At 43.0% G+C, this 19,288-nt stretch overlaps 1 protein-coding gene across 6 annotated transcripts in view; it reads right to left on the bottom strand.

Moving 5' to 3' along the window:
• Positions 1-6,507: 6,507 nt before the first annotated feature.
• The window catches only part of CTCF (CCCTC-binding factor), a 37,216-nt gene continuing 24,435 nt past the window's right edge, over positions 6,508-19,288 (bottom strand). For all 6 annotated transcript variants that reach the window (XM_062586512.1, XM_062586510.1, XM_062586511.1 and 3 more), the window contains 9 exons: positions 18,676-18,846; positions 17,652-17,785; positions 15,276-15,396; positions 14,332-14,481; positions 12,528-12,688; positions 11,897-12,079; positions 11,340-11,475; positions 9,169-9,336; positions 6,508-8,071 (listed from right to left, as the gene is read on the bottom strand). In XM_062586512.1, the coding sequence (XP_062442496.1) occupies positions 7,890-8,071; positions 9,169-9,336; positions 11,340-11,475; positions 11,897-12,079; positions 12,528-12,688; positions 14,332-14,481; positions 15,276-15,396; positions 17,652-17,785; positions 18,676-18,846 (1,406 nt within the window). In that variant the 3' untranslated portion in view covers positions 6,508-7,889. The remainder of the gene's footprint in view (positions 8,072-9,168; positions 9,337-11,339; positions 11,476-11,896; positions 12,080-12,527; positions 12,689-14,331; positions 14,482-15,275; positions 15,397-17,651; positions 17,786-18,675; positions 18,847-19,288) is intronic.

The following is a 19,288-nucleotide window of genomic DNA, read 5'->3' as shown; positions in this document are numbered from 1 at the left end:
GTGCTCGGTGCCTCTTCCTGCCCCGTCAGGCAAGATTTACTGAGTGAGCAAGAGAAGTGAAATGAAAGCGACAGAGCTAGCAGCCCACGCAGGCCCGCTAAACCCTGCACCCAAGCTGCCAGGCCCCCAGCTAGCTTCCTCAGCCAGGCCCAGCAATGAGCAAGGCCATAAGCCTACCTGGGAGGAGGGCTGCACTTCTGAGCATCTCCTTCAGCCTTTCTTCTCCCACATGGGATAAAGCTATCATTTCTCATGGGCAAGGAGCGTGCATGTTGCCTGCTCTTCCTTGCTGGGAGCAGCATCTTCTCCAGCCTTTAAGCTTTGAGGGTCCTGAATTATTCTTGCCCTGCATCCCCTCCCCAGGGCATTTTTTGGGTGCACATTCCTGCCTCAGTGCCCAAAGATGGCTGTGAACCATGAGAGCAGCTCTGCTCCCATGCAGGATACTGGATGAGGGGCTGCCCCAGGCCCTAACATTACATTGGGTAGATGAAGGGTTCCAGTGCCAAAGGCAGGGCACTGCAGATGTGGCTGCTCCTGAGCAGCAAGGCACTGGGTGTCATGCCAAAGTGTTCCTTGGTGAGCACCACTGTGGCACAACTGCTGGCCCAAAGTGAGGAGGAGAGACAGAGACAGGATGGCCTCCCTGGGGCAATGTGGATGAGCAGTGTTGGTACACTGAACACTCTCCTATCCCAGGAAAAACTCTGGCCTGGGCCAAAAGCTGGAGGTGTTTGGAATGCTGTAGAAAGCTGTTCTGTGACCCTTGTGGTGCTGCAAAACTGCATGGAACCCAAACCTCTCAGTACTGGATCAGCAGACCATACTAGAACCTCAGGGCATGTGCTGATGGAGCCAGCAGAGCTGTTCTCAGCAGGTTGGGTACCCACAACTGGCACGAACTGGAATGGAGAGTACCAAATGCCTCATCCCCCTAAATTATAATTTTTGACAAACCACCAATCTCCAGGCTGCCCTGAGCAGAGATCTGCCAACCAAGGGCTCTCAAAGGAGCATTTCCAGCGGTGGAATAGCCTGGGACAGGCTGATTCCTGGCAGAGCTGGGTGATACTGCTGCGGGTAGCCAGGACCAAGCAGACAACACAGCATTTTCAAATCTTCTGTGAAAGCAAAAGCAAGACAGGAAGTGATCTCCCTGCAGACGCTGCTGTCTCTGCAGAGCCCAACCACAACATGCAGTAGCCTTGATTCACCACTTCAGGGAAGGCAGCTGGAGAGAGCATAGCTCAGGGCAGGGACCACCTTTGGTTGAGGTACCTCCTTCTGGGGTAAGAACAGAACAGTGGAAGCAGCGTTCCTCCAAGCATTGAGAGCCACATCAACAAGCAGATAAGCACCAGTAAAAGGTAGAGTGTTCAAGGCATTTCTCTCAGGGACAGCCTGCTCTGAATCTATGGCTCTTCCAGAATGACAGGAGAGCATGCTATTGGTGTCTGAGCATCTCAGAAGGGGCAGCAGGACCCAGCTTTTCATGGTATTAGCAAGGATATTCAGCACATGGAGAGAACAACTGTCCTCTTGCACCCATTAGGTGATAGCTCCTACTGAAGCTTAGAAGCACAAAGGACCTCCCAGCAAGTCCCATCTCCAAGCTTATCTTCCAAAACACTGGGTCCCATGTACCAGGACATGCTGAGTGCCAATGTACCAGAACATCTTCCCCAAGAGGAGGACAGAGGAACAAGTGTTCCCAGGTGCACAAGTGTTCTCCATCTGTTGTGCAAGCACACATTTGTCAGGATGCCTAGAGGAACCCATTTCCTCTTTCTTCCTCCTGAGCATCTGGAGTGTATTGGAGCGGGGCATTTCCTGCACCATCCTGGAATACTAGGACCTTCCCAGGTCTGCTGGACAGTCTGGTACTGTCTGGCCTCCACTGGGGAGCCCAAACTGTGTTGGATGTGGTCTCACCAGAGTCAAATGGAGGGCAGTAGTTTCTCCCCTTGGCCTGCTGTCTGTGTTCTTGCTAAGCCTGTCCTGGCACTTTGGCACAGGGGCACCCTGCTGACTCCTGGCTGGCTTGCTGTCTCCCAGTACCTCCAGGGCTTTTTTTCTGCACTGGCAGCCAATCAAATCTGGTCTGCTGCATGGGCTGTTCCCTCCCAGGGTCGAACATTGCATTTGCCCTTGTTCAGCTACATGAAGTTTCATTGTTCAATCTTCCTGCCTGTTGAGGTCCCTCTGAGCAGCAGTGCTGTCCTCCACTTTATCAACCGCTCCCCTCAGTATGGTATCAGGCACAAACCTGATGAGAGTTCACCCTGGGCAATCAGCCAGGTCTTTAAGAAAGATGCTAAAAGGTATTGGTTCTACAACTGATCCCCAAGGAACACCTTTCATAACTAGTAGGGCTTTGTATTGCTGAGCACTCTGAGCCTCATAGGGTAGCCAATTTTCTACTCATCCTCAAGTCCTCCAGACCCTGTGTCTCTAGTCTGGTTATAAGAAGTCTGTGGAGGACAGTGTCAAAGACCTTGCTAAAGTCAAGATAAACAGCATCCACAGCCTTCCCTTTGTCCACACGGTCAGACATGTCCTCAGAGAATGCAAAAGCCTGTCAGGCAGGATTTCCCCTTGACATGGTGGCTGTTCCGAGTCACTACTCTATATTTGGTGTGCCTGAAAAAAAGCTTCCAGAGTGATTCACTTCCAGGGATTTAAGTGCCTCTGACAGGCCTGTAGTCCCCTGGATCTTCCTTGTTGCCCTTCTTGAAGATGAGTGGGACATACGCTTTTTTCCAGTCATCAGAAACCTCCCTAGATTGCCAAGACCTTCCCAAGATGATAAGAGCACAGCTTCACATTGACATAGACCTCTTTTCTCAGCACCTTCAGATGTAACTCTTAGACTGCCATGAGGCTTGGGACCTGAGAGGTCTGAGGGCAGACCTCACCAGTAAAAATCAAGACAAGAGCAGCACTGAGTACCTCAGCCATGTCCTTTGTCACTAGTCCCTCTGCTCTACTAGGAAGTGGACCCACATTTTCCTCATCCTTCCTGCTGCTGCTGCTGAAGACAGCATCCTTGATATAGAAGCCTTTTTCTTGCCTTTCACATCCTCCAGGTCCAACTCCAGCTAAGCTTTGGCTTTCCCAACTCCATCCTTGTATGCTCAGGCAATGCCTACTCTTGGGTAGACTGATACTCCTTCTACCTTCTCTATGCTTCCTTTTTTCTTCCTATTCATTCATGCTGGCCTTCTGCCACACTTGCCTGACTTTCAGCTGAAGACTCCCTTGGAGCTTGCAGAGCTCTGGCTGAAGTTTAAAAGCCTGCTCTTAAATATACACTCAGACCAGCAAATTTACTACAGCTCTTGCCTTGTTCCCACCAGGGTAGCTTAGGACAGTATGTCCACATGCCCAGTTGTGTCAAGACTAGTTTGGATTCACTGTGCCACAGGCAGTACTGTGTGGGCCCTCCATAAGCCTTGTATGAGTCAAGCAGCTCTGAAAATGCTAACTGCTCTGCCCAGGGTGGCTCTTCACCCTCTAGATCTAAGGAGCTCAGCCACACTTCCCTTCCTGAACTGTCCTCTGATCTGCACTTGCTCTCTTCTTATCTAGAGAACCACCTGCATGAAGACCATTGCAATGATCTGAAGGCAAAAGAGTAAAGAGGTCATTACTTTTTCTGCACTGAGGTAGAAGAGGAAAAGCCATAGTTTGTACCACTGAAACTTCAGTCTGATACTCTCTGCTAAAGAAGTGGGCTTAGCACCTTGTTAGTAATTTCAAAGGAACTAGTCTCTCTAACCTGGGGAAGCTCTCAATTGCTGGAAGCCTGCCTGGAAGCCTTTGGCAGGCTGCAGCAATCACTCAGAGACCCTGCCCCTCTCTGCGTGCCCTCAGGAGAGCAGCCCAGAGCACCAGAGATGGCAGCCAGGCAAGTCAGATGAGATCTGGATGCCAGCAGAAAGAGCAAACAGACCTGTAACAGCACTCTTTGCAGCTGCACAACCTCCCTTCCTTGGCAGGACTTGCTCACAGACTTTTTTCCTCTTATTCTACATCAGTCTGCAGTTACTGCACTAAGGGAGAGATACTGGCCGCAGTCTGGAAACCAGGTGAGCTAATCCTACCTCCAAACACCCAAGTGCCTATTAACTCAGTGTGGCCAGGCTGGTGGGTGCTACAATGATGCATGCTAACCATACCTTTTCATGCGCTGTCCAGGACACAGCTTTTCCAGTGAGGATAATAATGGTGGGAGCAGACTGTGCTTTTTATACTTTTCTAGGGCAGAGATGTGCTGCCTGCATTCAGACTTGGCTACATCACTTGGAGATGCTGGCACTTACCACCCTGGCCACCCATATTCAAGGGCTTGCTGGAACATTGCATTGGATTTCTCCAGAGCGGCTCAACCAAGGGCAAACCAGAAGCCTGTGGGAGGAACATAAATGGAGACACCTGCTCCTTATAAAAGCCAGAGCTCAAGTCACATCAAAAATGGGCTGCATAACAGTACTATTTACTGAGCAAGTATGCAGAAACCAGGTCAGCTGATTTATCAAGTGAAAGAGTAGTGACAGACCTGTCTGAGCAAAAAGGAAAATGGCCACAGGGCGACTGCTCCCATCCCTACTAAACCCTTGTATGGGCTTCTGGGAGAATCAAAAAGCAGCCTACAATACACGTAGAGTGAATCTGATAATTTAAGAATACTATGCATATCTATTTTGTTAAGTAATGTTGCTTAGAAATCATTTCCCCAGAAAAGCACAATAGGAGTTGAGTCCCTGATAAATGAGCTTCATCTTCCCACGTGCTGCTGCAGTGGGTTGTGACTAGCAGGGCAAGAACTGCCAAGAAACATGACAGCCTGCCAGTAGATAGAAGACAAAGACAATTTGGAAGCAGTCATTTCTGTACTTTTTAGACAGATACACCTCGCAGCTTCTCCTCTTCCAGCCTACCAGCAAGCTATTTACACAGCAAGCAATTTCTCCTAGTTCCTCTGAACACTGGGGCAGCTGGCAGCATATGCCTTGGGCTTTGCTGTCACCTGGGAACAGCACAAACTACTGCTTATGGGAGCTTGTACAGTAGTGCTGGTGTGGACCAAGGCAGGTCTCTGCTAGAACGCATGTAAGACCTCTTCGGGGCACCATTACAGACCACTACTTAAAACAAAGCAGCATTGCAACATTTTTCATGCTCCCCTTTTCAGTAGTGGGTTAAATCACAGGTTTTAAGAGATCACGGTACTCCTCTTTTCCCATATTTGTAACATGAGGACATAGGGACAGCGCTCACTGCAACCCACCTGGCACATGGTGGTGCTACAGCACAAGTCCTGGACTGTGCACAGACAGGAGGGGACCGAGACAGTCATTGCAACAGCAGTTGTTACCACACTTTTTATTCCATCAGTACTGACACATACTGTAGAAAAGCACAGTGCCTGAAGACAGCTTAGTTCCCTTCCACAAAGCCTCTCTTGCTCTAGGCTCATGCAAATGGTGTTTCCTTCAGAGCAGTGTCTCCATCTGAAGCATCTCTTACGATTTCTGATGACACAAACTCCTTGTCCAGCTGAGAAACCACCCTCCTCTGCAGCCAGATCTGGCTCATCCTTGCCAGAAAGGCCTTGTATTTTCATCTTCCACCTGCTGAAGCAACCTTCCATCCTGCTCAGGATTTCACAAACTGACCTCTAGACATATTTTTTTTTCTCCCCTCTCCAAGTTCAAAGGAACCAGAGACACCTAGCCAACCTAACATACTGATAATTATGTCTAGCAACTGATTTTTTGTGCTTTTAAGGAATTTCTTTCTAATGAGTAGTATTATGTCATTTGCAGTGACTTCCATTCCGAAGTTAGTAAATAACCAGAACTTACACAGTTTGAAATTATCCAACTGCTTTACTCTATCAGCTCTTTAGCTTCTTTCTGAAGCTACTTTCAGAATTCATTCTAAGTAGAGGAACATACACTATGGCAAGTCCAAGTTTTATCTTCATTGTATTCTGAGAGATGAGACTAATATTCTCACTGTTTAGATGACGAAGTCACAGACAATGTCAACAAAAGCAACTGCTACTCCCACTTCTTGCTCAAGCAAGAAAACACTTATTTAAACAAGTGAGTGGCTAGTCAAGCACACTTTATGTCATTATCTCATCTGGGCATGTTCCTCCGTTCAGGCCCAGCTGAGCAAGCAGCTTAGATCCATGGCATACAAAAAAAGCTGCTAGAAGACAAGTCAGATTGTACTAGCAGTGTATTGGCTTGACCACAGTAACCACATTTGATTATGTGCCTATATTCACCTGTGCCTGGCAAAACCAGTACACCATGATTTAATATGTAGGTACCTTGCATTTAGCACAGGTAGAGGAAAAGACCCACCATGAGAGGCACAGACACACTAAGTTCAGGCCTGAAGCATCCTTCTATAAGGAGGAGAGACTACAGTCTGGAAATCACTGCCAGGACAAACAGTTAATAAATACAAAGAATCAGCCAGTGAGCACACATGTTAATCCATTATTATTTATTAGCTGTACAGCAGTATATTCTCCTTCCCAGCTTTCAAACCCCATTACATATTTTATAACAGTTTTTCCCATGTTGGCTTCCTAAAATAATGAAAAATATCACACAGTACAGCTAAGTACAAAAATGCATCAACCTAGGGTCTGATAGCTAAACTGATAGCTCTCTTAAAAGCGATACATAGAAGAAAAATTTGTTTGAAATCAGCAAGACTGAGGCTCTATAAAAAGCTTACATATTTTAACATGTGACAGTTCATATACAGGCATCATTTGTATTTCACATTATTCCTTTTGTCTCTATTAGAAATCCAAAATTGTGTAATTACTGACCTATTAATATTTCCTGGCCCAGGTTTTGAGGGCTGCAGTGACCCACTTATAAATCACCACTTCTGCCTTAACATAGGATTCATAAACACAAAATACAACTACAAGATAGAGCAAAGAAAATGTAGTCGTAAAATTATAACTCAAAAAGAAGGTTAATCATACATGTTTCAAATGCCAGTTGTGTGCTTCAAAACCAGATTTCACATGTGGGTATCTGTTGATCTTCAAGGAGTAGTCTGGGTACCTTTCTCTACATGATTGGTTATCAACAGCTTTTCCAACATTTACACTCTATAAAAGTCTCTTGTCACTTGGTTTGAAAGGAATTAAAATACCAGGGTTTATTTAAACTGTGTTTTTGCATACCTCTTAATTAATGGAAAAAGATTAAAATGTAAAAAAAAAAAAAAAAAAAAAAAGTTATTTACAAGCTTGACCATTACAGAAATGCTTTGCAGAAAACAAAGCATATTAAGGACAGAAACCAGTTGGAGCATGCCAAAACTACCGTGTGCAGCCGACTCGGAGAACCAGAACTAGTCGGTGGGGAAAAGCAAAAACATTTTAAAAGTCTAGAACCCTCTCAAGTCTGCATTTACAGTTAAAAACACTACTGAGAAAAGGAGGCTCAAAGACTCTGGGAACTGGAAGGGCAAGTCCGGAGTGGTTTACCATGTACTCTAGTCAAGGCTTCCACTTTTGTATATTAAAACTTGTTGCATGTAAACACTGTCCTTGGACCAGCTTTACAATGCAGCTCAGAGCAAAACTAATCAAGCATCTCATAGGAAACCCTGAAGGACTCCAAAATATTTCCTAATGTTCCATGATCCTGTAATGCTAACATAAAACAGCAAGTTCTAGTTAAATCACATTCTAACATCATTTTAAGTTTTATTTCCCAGTAAGTTTGGTAAAATGGTCTAAAATGATGCATTTCCCAAAGCCAAGAAAAAAGGTAAAAGGAAAAATAGATTTGAGCCGCTTAAACACAGCCCAGGCCAGTTCAGTCAGCCAGTATAGTCGTCTTCCATCACCGGTCCATCATGCTGAGTATCATCTCAGGAGTGAGGTCTCCATTGGGAGCTTCCACTACAGCAGGTTGAGCTTCTTCTTCTTCCTCTACTGTTTCTGCATCAGGTTCTTTCTTTACTTCAACTATAATATTTTCAATTTCACCTGTGTTCTGGTCTTCAACCTGAATGATTGCTGCAGCTAGAAGGGCAGAAAAAAAAGGGGATGGGGAGGAGGAGGAAAATGACAGATTTTTACTGGTTCCAGGGCTGGCCTGCACCTCCCTCAGATGCCTTTTTCAGTAGATACTTAGACTTTTGCATAGAAAGGAAAGGAGGGGCTCCCAATAAGGACACATTCCCACCTCAGGGCAGAATAATTCAGCCTGCCTCTCATTCATCCAAATATCAAGCCCCTACCTCCCTGGCTCCTGTGTGAAGATGTTTTAGCAGCAAATTTCAAAAGATATATAGGAATATATGAGACAGTATTTAAGCAATTTTTACAGAGTAATCAAGTAAGACTATCAATATACAGGTGCACCTCAAATCAGCTCCTCTGCACTTAGAGTAAGGCAAAGTTTCAGTCAGATTCAGAATCCACAGTGACATTAGTGAATGTAGTCAATGTAAAATGCTTCTGCAGGCTGTAAGCCTAGGAAGGACACGTGCTGTATTTGGAGCACTGATCAAACAGCCAAGCCGCCAGGCAGCATTCACCCCTTGAAGGAAGAACTGCTTCCTGCACTTTCTAAAATTTTACTTAGACTTTGTATAGCTATTGATTTCTATGCTTAAGAAGAAACCTCTGTGGAGTTGCAACTACGCAATATTTATGCTATGCTCCAAACTACAGGTCTGAAGCATGTTTGCTTGTAGTAATATTTGCAAAAGTCTACATGCATAAAATACTATGGTGGTTCTTGTAACAGTTTCTTTAACAGCAAGTGCAACATGAGCAGACACCCAGCAACTGGGACAAAAAAAAAAAAAAAAAAAAAAAAAAAAAAAAAGAAAGTTTGCACACACACTTATTAACTGGAATGTTATCAAAGAAAAAAATAAATCCTGTCATCTCCTTTTTGCATGATCTGAAACAGGCACGTTCCCTAACAACCAGGAAATGCTTGCAACAAGCATCATGCACAAGGAAGATCATAGCAAGCTAGAGAAAAGTGCAGCTATTTACTTTTTAAATAAGCTCACTTGAGGGGAGGAGTTCTCTTACGAGAGCTGCCAAATCCAAGGAAGATGCAGTTCTAACAAGCATTGTAACGTAAGCTTCAAGTAGTGACTTACGCTGGGATTGTTTTGGTTGGGTGGCAGCTTTGCCTGGTGGTCTTCCTCTTCGTTTCTTACTAGGAGGTGGTGCAGGAGCCTCTTGCTCAACTTCTGGTTCAGCCTCAATTTCTACTGCAGTCTCCTCTTCATCTTCATTATCATCCAAATCTGGTTCAGCATTTTCCTCTAGAAAAAAAAAACAAACAAAAAAATCCTCGAAGAAGTGCATTAAGCAAGTCTTTAGTTTAAAGAGGTTAAACATATTCACCTACAAAGAGCCATTACTTAATCCTCAACTGAAGGGAGCTGGCTCTGGTAACAGAGAAAGCAAATGAGGCCTTTGCTAAGAACCTAGTGGCACAGACTCAGTTTGTTACTCCTACATTAAAGGGAACAAACTGCCATTCAGAAATAGAAAGAAAACATGATTTCACTTGGTGACAGTGACTTCAATACCTCTATGAAACACTCCAGAAGTCAAGAGTGATCCAATAGTAAGTCTCCTAGCCCTCAAGAAACAGCAGCACTGTACTTATCTTTTTCTGTAACGTAGATCAGCAACTGGGGTAGCAGTTCCTGAACACCGCAACTAGTGTTCAGGACCTCAATGTCAAGTTGAAAATAGTAAAGTCACATGGAACTGGGGACGTCTTAAGCATCACAGTTGAACACAGCTTTGCAGACACCTTGCCATGCTTTCTAGGATCATCAACATACCATAGATCAATCAGTGACCAAGAGCATCTTTTCCAAGACCTCTCTTTATGAGGTAGAACAGCCTATTTTATGAGGCCCTGTCCACCAACTGATTTATGATAGTACCTCCCCTCCATGCCAACTAACTGCATTTCTTAGAAACTGATTCCAGTCCAATGGTGCTCATGACAAGTTTTAACTTCTTGCAATTTTTTTGTGGTTTACTGAGCTAATGGCTCAAAATTTTATACTTCAGGACATCCCTGAAATTACCAGTTAGTACCATCAATGTGCCCAGAATACTCCATGCAAAACCAAATCAGACAAAAAGCAATAAAAGATGTCAAGGGGAACAGACTGTCAGAAGGGTAAAATGACTGCCCCAGAACGTCTAAGCATGTCCACTGCACAGAAGAGTAGCTTATCTTCCTAATGAAGAGTTGAGCCATTGCATGAGGCATACTTCTGGCATGAACTGTAGAAATTTCATTTTCTTAGAAGCAGCAATAATGGATCTAATACTTATCAGTTAAGAGAGACACCCAAAAAGTATCCAAACTACACAACTGTTGACCAGGGTGTGATAAAAATGATTACTATCAAGTGAAAAATACCTTCAAAAAGGTGGCCATTGGTCTTTGGGATTCCACAAAGATGAGGCGTCATAACACATACCAGGCCTCAACTTCAAATCTCACAAGTAAATTAAAACAGAAAACAGAAAGCAGCCAAACATACCAGGGTTAAATATACACTGTCATCTTATGGGTGCATTTCTGGCTTGAAAAAAGATCAGTTCAACATCCCAGAAAGACTGTAAATACTCTGGATATGATGTGCTTTCATCCCCCTCAGTCAGATTATGCTGAATGGATTGATGTTACTGCCACAAGATCTCACATTAGCATCTATTTGTTCTGTGCATTACTGCTTTCCAGACATTTCCTCATGTCTGTAAGCACCTACTTTCTTATGTACAAGGAGGTATGCATGTGCTGCGCTATTGTACACAGTCATTCAAAGACAAATTTCTTTTATTGCATTTTTCAGGTCCTACCTTTTTAGAGCTTCTTCATATTTTCCTCAAATCTCAATTTTTATCAACTAACAGTCTGTCTACTTCAGCAGCTGACAGGCCAAAGCAGGGGACAACATGACTTTAGTACTGGAAAAATGTATCAGACAGTGTACTAACACACAGAAGAGCATGCAAGACAGACAACTGCAGTCTAGGCAAAGGGTAATAGACACAGCACTTTTTTCCCCAACTACTGAGTCTCGGAAGAGGTCCAGGACAGCCGAATTCACACCATCCTTCCTAAACACACACAGTCCTCCATGTACATACATACACGATCATTTTTTTCCCCCCTTATCGAGTACATAAAAGCCTTTCAGGTACCAAACCAAACCTGCAGAACTGGCAAACAGCTAACAAAGAAATAATGAATCACAAGCCTGTAATGCTAAGAAGGTACTGAGCTGTATCTTACCACTATCAGAGGAATCTTCTTTCTTAGAGCGCATTTTTCTCTTTCTGCCACGTTTGCCCTTCTTTGTCTCTCCTCCATTCTCTCCTTCCCCACCATCTGGGCCAGAACAATTATCAGCATGTCTGGCCATTGTGTTCTGTTCAGAATGGGGAAAAAAAAACAAAACAAAAAAAAACCAACACACATTGAAATCAAGATCAGATATTCTGGCCCTGTGTTTACACAGACATTTCTGACTGCTTGTCTCTTTTTCCTCTTTGTAATGGAAAAATATTTACCAAATATAGGTAAATTTCACTAACTTCTACTTATAAAGTTGAGTTTTCCTACTGCTCATTATGCCACTGCTAGCTCATGCCAGTATCAGTATCAATACCAGAGCCTCCTCTCAGAGAGCAGCAAGTGCCACCTTTCAAAAGATCAGTGTTGTGCCTTGTGCCCCAGCCACCCTTTTCTGTGAGTAACAGGGTTCCTCCTTTCCAAAACCCCCATTCAACCAAAAAGCACAACTCAAAATGTATTTACACACACACACACACACACACACACACCCTTACCCTGCGAGTGAAAGTTTTACCACACTTGGAACAGACAAATGCAGCAGGGACAAAGTTGGGATCATGGTATCGTTTGAAGTGCATATCAAGGAGCTGTTTTTGACGGAAGGTTTTATCACAATGGCTACAGGCATAAGGCTTTTCTCCAGTATGGGTCCGTTTATGCATGATCATGTGCCGCTCCTGGTAGGGACAAACCAAAGAGAAAGAATAACTTGAAAACTTTCAGATGTAGACACTGAGAAATTTATTTCTGCAGGCCAGACGAGGTCAAACGCTTTAGCCCAAGAAAAACACCCAGGAGAAGATGGTCCTGCCTGAGTGCAACCACACTCTGACTGATGGTATATTCGGTCCTACCTACTTCCATCCTGCAAGCAACTCTAGCTCTTTGTCAACAGATATGTCAAGGTTGTGACTTAACTCCCTTAAAAGATACTCTCCACAGGGGAGCACTTCAGCAGAAAGCAAAAGCCACTGAACTCTCCCATGCCCTTAAAATAAATAAATAAAAATCAGAGAGCTAACACTGATTTTGAAAGTTGGTCAAACTTAACAGATAAGATTTCTTAGCTTACGTGTTTAGCTCCTGTTCTAATGCTCTTAAGGGGTCTCAGTCCCACCAGCTTACCTGCCTGCATGCATAATCACACTGGTCACACTTGAAGCGCTTCTCATTCTTGTGAGACTTTTGATGCTGTATGAGGGCATATCGCTCATGAAACACAGCATCACAGTATCGACACTTCTTGCCTTGCTCAATGTAGGAATGCTGCTTTCGCAAATGGACACCTAGGAATGCAAGAACCAGAGCCTTTAATCACATCATGGCTATCCAAGGGTGAAAGCGCCTGGTATACAATCTCTCAGTGTCTTTCCCTCTGTATACTCTTGAGTTCAGATGAGAAAAGTAAATTGTTAATTTGAGATTCTATCAAAAAATTAATAGGCTTATAATTAACAGCAATCAGCATAATTTCTTGACAGAACTGTCTAGTCAAAAGCTTAGTAAGGTTTTTTAAAGGATTCTAGATTTGGTTAGTATCAGCAATCTGTGCTGATACACTTGCATTTGATAAAGTGTTTGATGATATACCACATAACTTATATTCAAAATTCACTACCTGCAAAATACAGCAGGATTCTTAGACTGTTAGTGTGTAGACTATTTCAAAAATCCATCTCAAAAACATAGCAGCCAGATCACTGATGCCCAGGACTGCTTCAGACAATCTGTAAGGATTCTCTTGGAAGACAGAGCAACATAAATTTTTGCTATTGAAGTTCATGCAACAGATGAAGTAAAGTCAAGGTAAAACACAGCACTGTCCTCAAGACACTTAAGACCACTCTGAATTGCCTGAATACAGTCAAAAGCCAGGTAATACATTGGGAAACAGGATTTTTTGCAGGATTAGAAGTCAAAGTGACAGGACTAGAGGGTAACAGGGGTACCAACAGCTAATCCCTCTCAGAGGTTTTAATCACTTTTAAATCCTCCAAATATGAGCATATTGCACCTGCACAAGGCAGCCTGCTGTAGCTTGAACAATCATTATGAAAAAAATCTTCACAGCTATTCTGTTTTTTCCTGTTATAGATCAGTACTTGTTTGCTTCATAGACCCTTGGTGTCATCGTCTCAACGCGTCCTTCATTGTAGCACTTTACATCTGTTTATTATGAAGGAGAACCTACCTTCCCATTATTTGGTTGATATTTTGCTTATAGACAGATTTATGCCAAATCTCAGCCTTTTCTTCACTGAGAAAGATTATCTTCAATTGCTCTGGGAGTAGCACTATTTTTCACCTTCTTGTATATCATAAAAGAGAGCTTGCCTGCTAGAATCATGGGGAACTGCTCACCAGGTCAACACTCTCCTACTGCAAGGACTCAAGGCTTTTGTGACAACTCAGTCTCTCCTATTCTGTCTGTGGCACACAGCTCCACTTCCTGAAAAATGAAATTGTTTAGGCTAATTCAAGCCTTTCAGCTTGATGAAGATATATCTGGGTGATAATTAATGGCCTCCAATACATAGGAGGTCACGCCAAATGACCTTCCGATTTCTCGGACCTTAAGTCATACAGAGTTAAAATATTAGTCTAAGTTCAATAAATGCCTCGCACCTATGGACATGAAAATAACTTGCCTTGGATGCTTGAAAAACATGCTGCATTTTCAAATAATGAAAAGAAATTGAAAGTTCTGTTCCCATAGCATGCAGCAGTTACTGTAAGCTAAAAGGCTAGAAGTATGTATTACCAGCCACACATCTAAGCCTGTGCTTCATTTTGTGCAGTTACTGGATTTACTAGGTTAAAGCGGGGGGAAGACAGCTGATGGGTTACATGAACTCTAATTTTGGGAAGGCATGTTTTGTGTAGCCTATTGCAGTAACTTTGCTAATGGCCACGTTGCCAAGATACATACCCAAGTCACTCTTTCTTGCTATAACAGTATCACAGTGAGGACAGTGAAATTTGGCCACATTCTCCGTATGTTTCTGTAAAATGTGCATCTTCATGGTACCACTCTGAGTGAAGCGAGCATGGCAGATGTAACATTCATATGGCTTCTCTCCTACAGTAACAGAAGGAAAAAGAGTAGCACAAGCACTTTTATTAACAAGAAATCTAATCAAAAAGCCCTAAAATAAAATGACTCCCCAGAAACCAGCAAACAGCTCAACGATGTTTCTTTTTCTAGAAGTTTTAGTTCCTGTAAATATCCTTCTACAACACAAAGACAAAACAAATTCACTCTTGAGCAAATGAGTTAATTATTAGTCCTTACAATGAGAAACACATTCAAGACTTACATGCAAGATGCTGGAACACTGTGAACATCAAATTTGAGATTCTTTTGAATGCTCATACATACAAGCACATTTCTGTCATTAAATTTTAGCAACCTCATTAGTTTAGCACTCCAGCAGTGTTCCATGTTAGAAAAAAAAAAGTCCTATTTCTATCACAGAAAAGACTAAGGATCTTCACAAACCGCATCCAGACACTGTTGCGATTACACTCAAGAATGAAACTAAAAATGGCTATAACCTTCAGTGGGAAGTAAAACATCAATAAAGAAGAAATTGCTCATCTTCATACTAAAAAAGGGCCTGTATTTTGTCACCTCACAGTGAAGGCAAAAATCAGAATCCTCCAGCACATTTCTCAGTGCAATTACTAGTGTCAATTTATGAATTTATTAATGTTGATAAACAGTGCATTCTCTTCAGCTACAGACTTCATGATAATTTTACATTAAACTTGAATACTTCATTTTGCTGACTCCGAGCATGAGCACCATTACGCACTGTCCCAGCACTCAGACACCAGCACACAGACAGCGTGCTAAAAGCATGACATCAGTACCAGAGTGGGTCCTCATGTGCCTCTTCAGCTTGTAAGTATCCCTGCTGGCATAGCTGCACAAGCTGCACTGGAACGGACGCTCTCCAGTGTGAGAGCGAATGTGGCGTTTCAATTTGCTAACCTGAAAGCCAAGAGCAAGACTAGAGTTAGTGAGCATGAATAGGTAAGATTTCCAAAGTAAAAGAAATTAGTCAAAAATTTTGTTACAGTAACATTTTGTTTCAGTAGCAAGGTTAAAAATAATACAACCAACCAACCTGTTTCAGTGCCAGTCTTGCACTGCCATGTAACCACTCATACTCCCTTCCCGACTCTGTTCCACCTCCCAGCTTTATTCCCAGTCTTGCTCCTACATTCAAAGTAGCCAGATTTTGTCTTTTGCGCTCACCTTACTGGCATTAACCATCTCAACGTCCGAGGATAAGCTAAAATTTGAAAGCATCCTGGACAGACACAGAGAAAAAGCATTCCAGGAAAGCATGCACCCAGGAACACTGCAGATGTTCTTCCACAGGGTGCCTCCTGGGATGCCCTCCAGTTACTTTGAGGAAGAAGATTAATCAGTAACTCAGTAAAAAAGCCCTAGTCCTACAATCAAGGTGACTTAATCCCTTTACGCTCCTGCCATTACCTAGGAGGCATGAACATAGCTTAAGAATTAGCAGACATGAACGGAAAGCATTTTCTGCTTCGGTAAGAGCAAGCTGCACCAACTGCTGTCTATAAAACCCTGCAACCACCTCATATAGGACCAACTTGCTTATTCTTTCCTAATTCGTGCACTGCAACACAATGCATTCAGCACTTCAAACCTCAGGGCCTGGAATTACAACACCGCAGTCACAGCTCAAAGTTTTGTTTGTTCATTTGTTTTTTTAATAAATAAATAAATAAATAGATAAAACTTAGAAGACCCACAAAACCCCCCAGCATTCCCTCCCCACAAAAAACCCCAAAACATACACACACAAACTGAAACACCCACGCCCAGAAAACCCAATAAATAAATAAATAAATAGAAGATTAAGCACCCAATTCAACATCTCCACTGTAACCTTCCTCCACTGCACAGATCAGTTTTTAAAAATTTTGTTCATGACCTTGCTCAGATTTCCTATCCCCATCTTGCAATGTAGTTTTTATTACATTTTAAAAGCTGTCCTGCAGCACAAGCAACAGTGCTGCTTAGGACACAGGGTAGAACATTCAAGTAAGCTTTATTTGCTCAAGCAAATTAGATAACCTCTTAGAATTAGCAAAGTTGTTTTTCACTAATTTGGGAAAGCACCATTCATTTTGGCAACAGTCACTTTATCAACAGATATGTAAGATGCAAAGTGCACATTTTAAAATTGGAGAGCATCTCTAGTCTTAAAGTACATTCTACTCAGCAGATACCTGCCTCCTTCAACTCCTTTACTCATCTTAAAGGACTGCTGTTTTTAAAAACAATGAAAACTACAGTCTCCAAAGAGGAAATGGAAATGATCTAGGGTTTTGGTGCACAAACATCCCCAAATAGGTTTCTCATCAACTGAGGAAACCCTATCACTTGCTTCCAAACAGACCTAATTCATTTAGAAAGCAGCTGTGCAGACAATCTCGGAGTGCTAGTGGACAAGTTGACCATGAGCCAACGTGCCCTGGTGGCCAGGAAGGCCAGTGGTCTCCTGGGGTGCATTAGAAACAGTGTTGCCAGCAGGTCAAGGGAGGTGATTTTGGCCCTCTGCTCAGCCCTGGTGAGGCCTCCTCTCGAGTACTGCGTCCAGTTCTGGGCTCCCCAGTACAGGAGAGACATGGAGCTACTGGAGAGAGTGCAGTGTAGGGCTATGAGGATGATCAGAGGGCTGGAGCACCTGCTCTCTGAGGAAGGGCTGTGAGAGCTGGGCCTGTTTAGCCTGGGGAAGAGAAGCCTGAGAGGGGATCTTATCAATGTGTGTAAGTACCTGAAGGGAGGGTGTCAAGGGGATGGGGACAAACTCTTCTCAGTTGTCCCATGCGACAGGACAAGAGGCAATGGGCAAAAACTGAACCACAGGAAGTTCTGCCTGAACGTGAGGAGGAATTTCTTCACTGTGACAGTGATGGCGCAGTGGAAGAGGTTACCCAGAGAGGTTGTGGAGTCTCCTTCTCTGGAGATATTCAAAGCCCTCCTGGATGCAATCCTGTCTAACATGCTTTAGGTGACCCTGCTTGAGCAGGGGGGTTGGACTAGATGATCTCCAGAGGTCCCTTCCAACCTTACTGATTCTGTAATTCATAACCTGTTTACTCAGAGGCCTTTTCAAAAATGGTCAAGGAGGAAAGTTTGTAACAGATGATGAGTAAGTCTTGAAGCATACAAGCATGTACTTGGTACTGTGACAATTAACATACCTCCACACTAGCATAATCACACATTGAACATTTGAATGGTTTCTCATGGGTGTGTTTGTAGCGGCGATGCCGAACCAACTCTCCACTGGTCACAAAGGCCATGTCGCAATCTGGGCACTTGTGAGGGCGAGTACCTAATCATTTGCAGGAAAACAGGAAGATGGTGACATTCAGATTTAGTGGCAAAAAATATGACACAGCTTCTCCCTCTCCACCCCCCCCCACCATAAATTAGCAATGTTCCTTTTGTTCTGAAAGATTAGATTACAGCAGCAAATGGCACACAGGAGTCATAGCCTTTGTATAAACAGCCAATGGACAGAAGATACTGCTAGAGAGTGTACATCCCCTCAATGAGAGAAACAAACTCCCTTATTTTCTTATCACTTGGCTATTTGCAAATTTCAAACCATTCAGTTAGATAATACAGAGGTATGAAAAGAAAGCTAAGAACATGAATTACACTTTTTTGGCAGAAGGGTCGGAAGAACATTGTTTTAAGTTGATGACAGTTCCAAAATTACTCCTACATTAAGTTTTATAACAGAAACTTAAGTGAGGAGCAATGGAAACATGCTTTCATTCCTACATGTTTTACTGGTCCAGTTTATAACCTATTCCCTGTTTTGTTTTTCTCCATCTGCCTTCTGTTTAGCTCCAGTCTCACCTTATTTTTCCATAGGAAGCAATGGCAGCACAAATCTCAGAACACAGCAAACTGAGGGCCCTAATAACACCCAAGACAAACAGAATGTTTTCTACAGCTTTAAGTAACTTCGAATCAACCCCAGAGTTAGTTTTTGTATCTTTGTACAGAATGAGCTTTGCACCTAACATGGTCAGGTGAAAAATTCCTCTCACAGAGGAAGAAAAAGAAAGAAAGAAAGAGAGCAACATTGCATAGTTTCTTCCTTTCCAGTTTGTCCCATAGAGGAAATCTGACAGATTCCGATAGACCCAACCTGCCTATAGAATAAAGACAGAGTAGATTCTACTAGAAGAATGTACACAAAGGTCCGAGTACCTGTGTGAGTGTTGAGGTGGTTCCTCAGTAATGTGACTGTCCGAAAAGCCCTGCCACAGAGATGGCACTTATGTGGTCGTTCATCAGTGTGGCTTTTCATATGGCGGTCCAAGTTAGAACGACGTGGACAAGTGTAACTGCACAGCTCGCACTGGAATGTCTTCTTTACACCTAGCCATGAAGGAAGTCACTTTTATTTTTGGCAGTACCATGGTCCACTGTATTACATTAGAGGTCAGCAGGGAAAAAGAAAAATTCCTGGAGGTTAAACTACTACAAGGAACCCCTTTTTTTTTTTTTTTTTTTTAATATATCATTAAATACAACTGTATTTCCTGTTAGGAATACAGGCAGTCATTAGCTTGTCTTGAATTTTCATTAGTATGCCAGCAATTAATGTTCTTGTTCCACTCCACTCTAGAAAGGGTTTCTTAATTTACAGTTTTAAGTTTCTGGAAAGGAAGAGTCAAACATACACATTGTTGGATTTTGTGCTATCCACTCTACCCAATACTTAGCTAGGAACTCCGCCCCCCAAAAACTAATTATACCACTGGTTCCTGATGTAAAACTTTATTGTATACAATAATCTCTTGAATATGCATTACAGCAA

This window comes from Rhea pennata, chromosome 13, assembly GCF_028389875.1.
Source record: "Rhea pennata isolate bPtePen1 chromosome 13, bPtePen1.pri, whole genome shotgun sequence".
NCBI lineage: Eukaryota > Metazoa > Chordata > Aves > Rheiformes > Rheidae > Rhea > Rhea pennata.
This window is presented reverse-complemented; position numbering and strand designations above follow the sequence as displayed.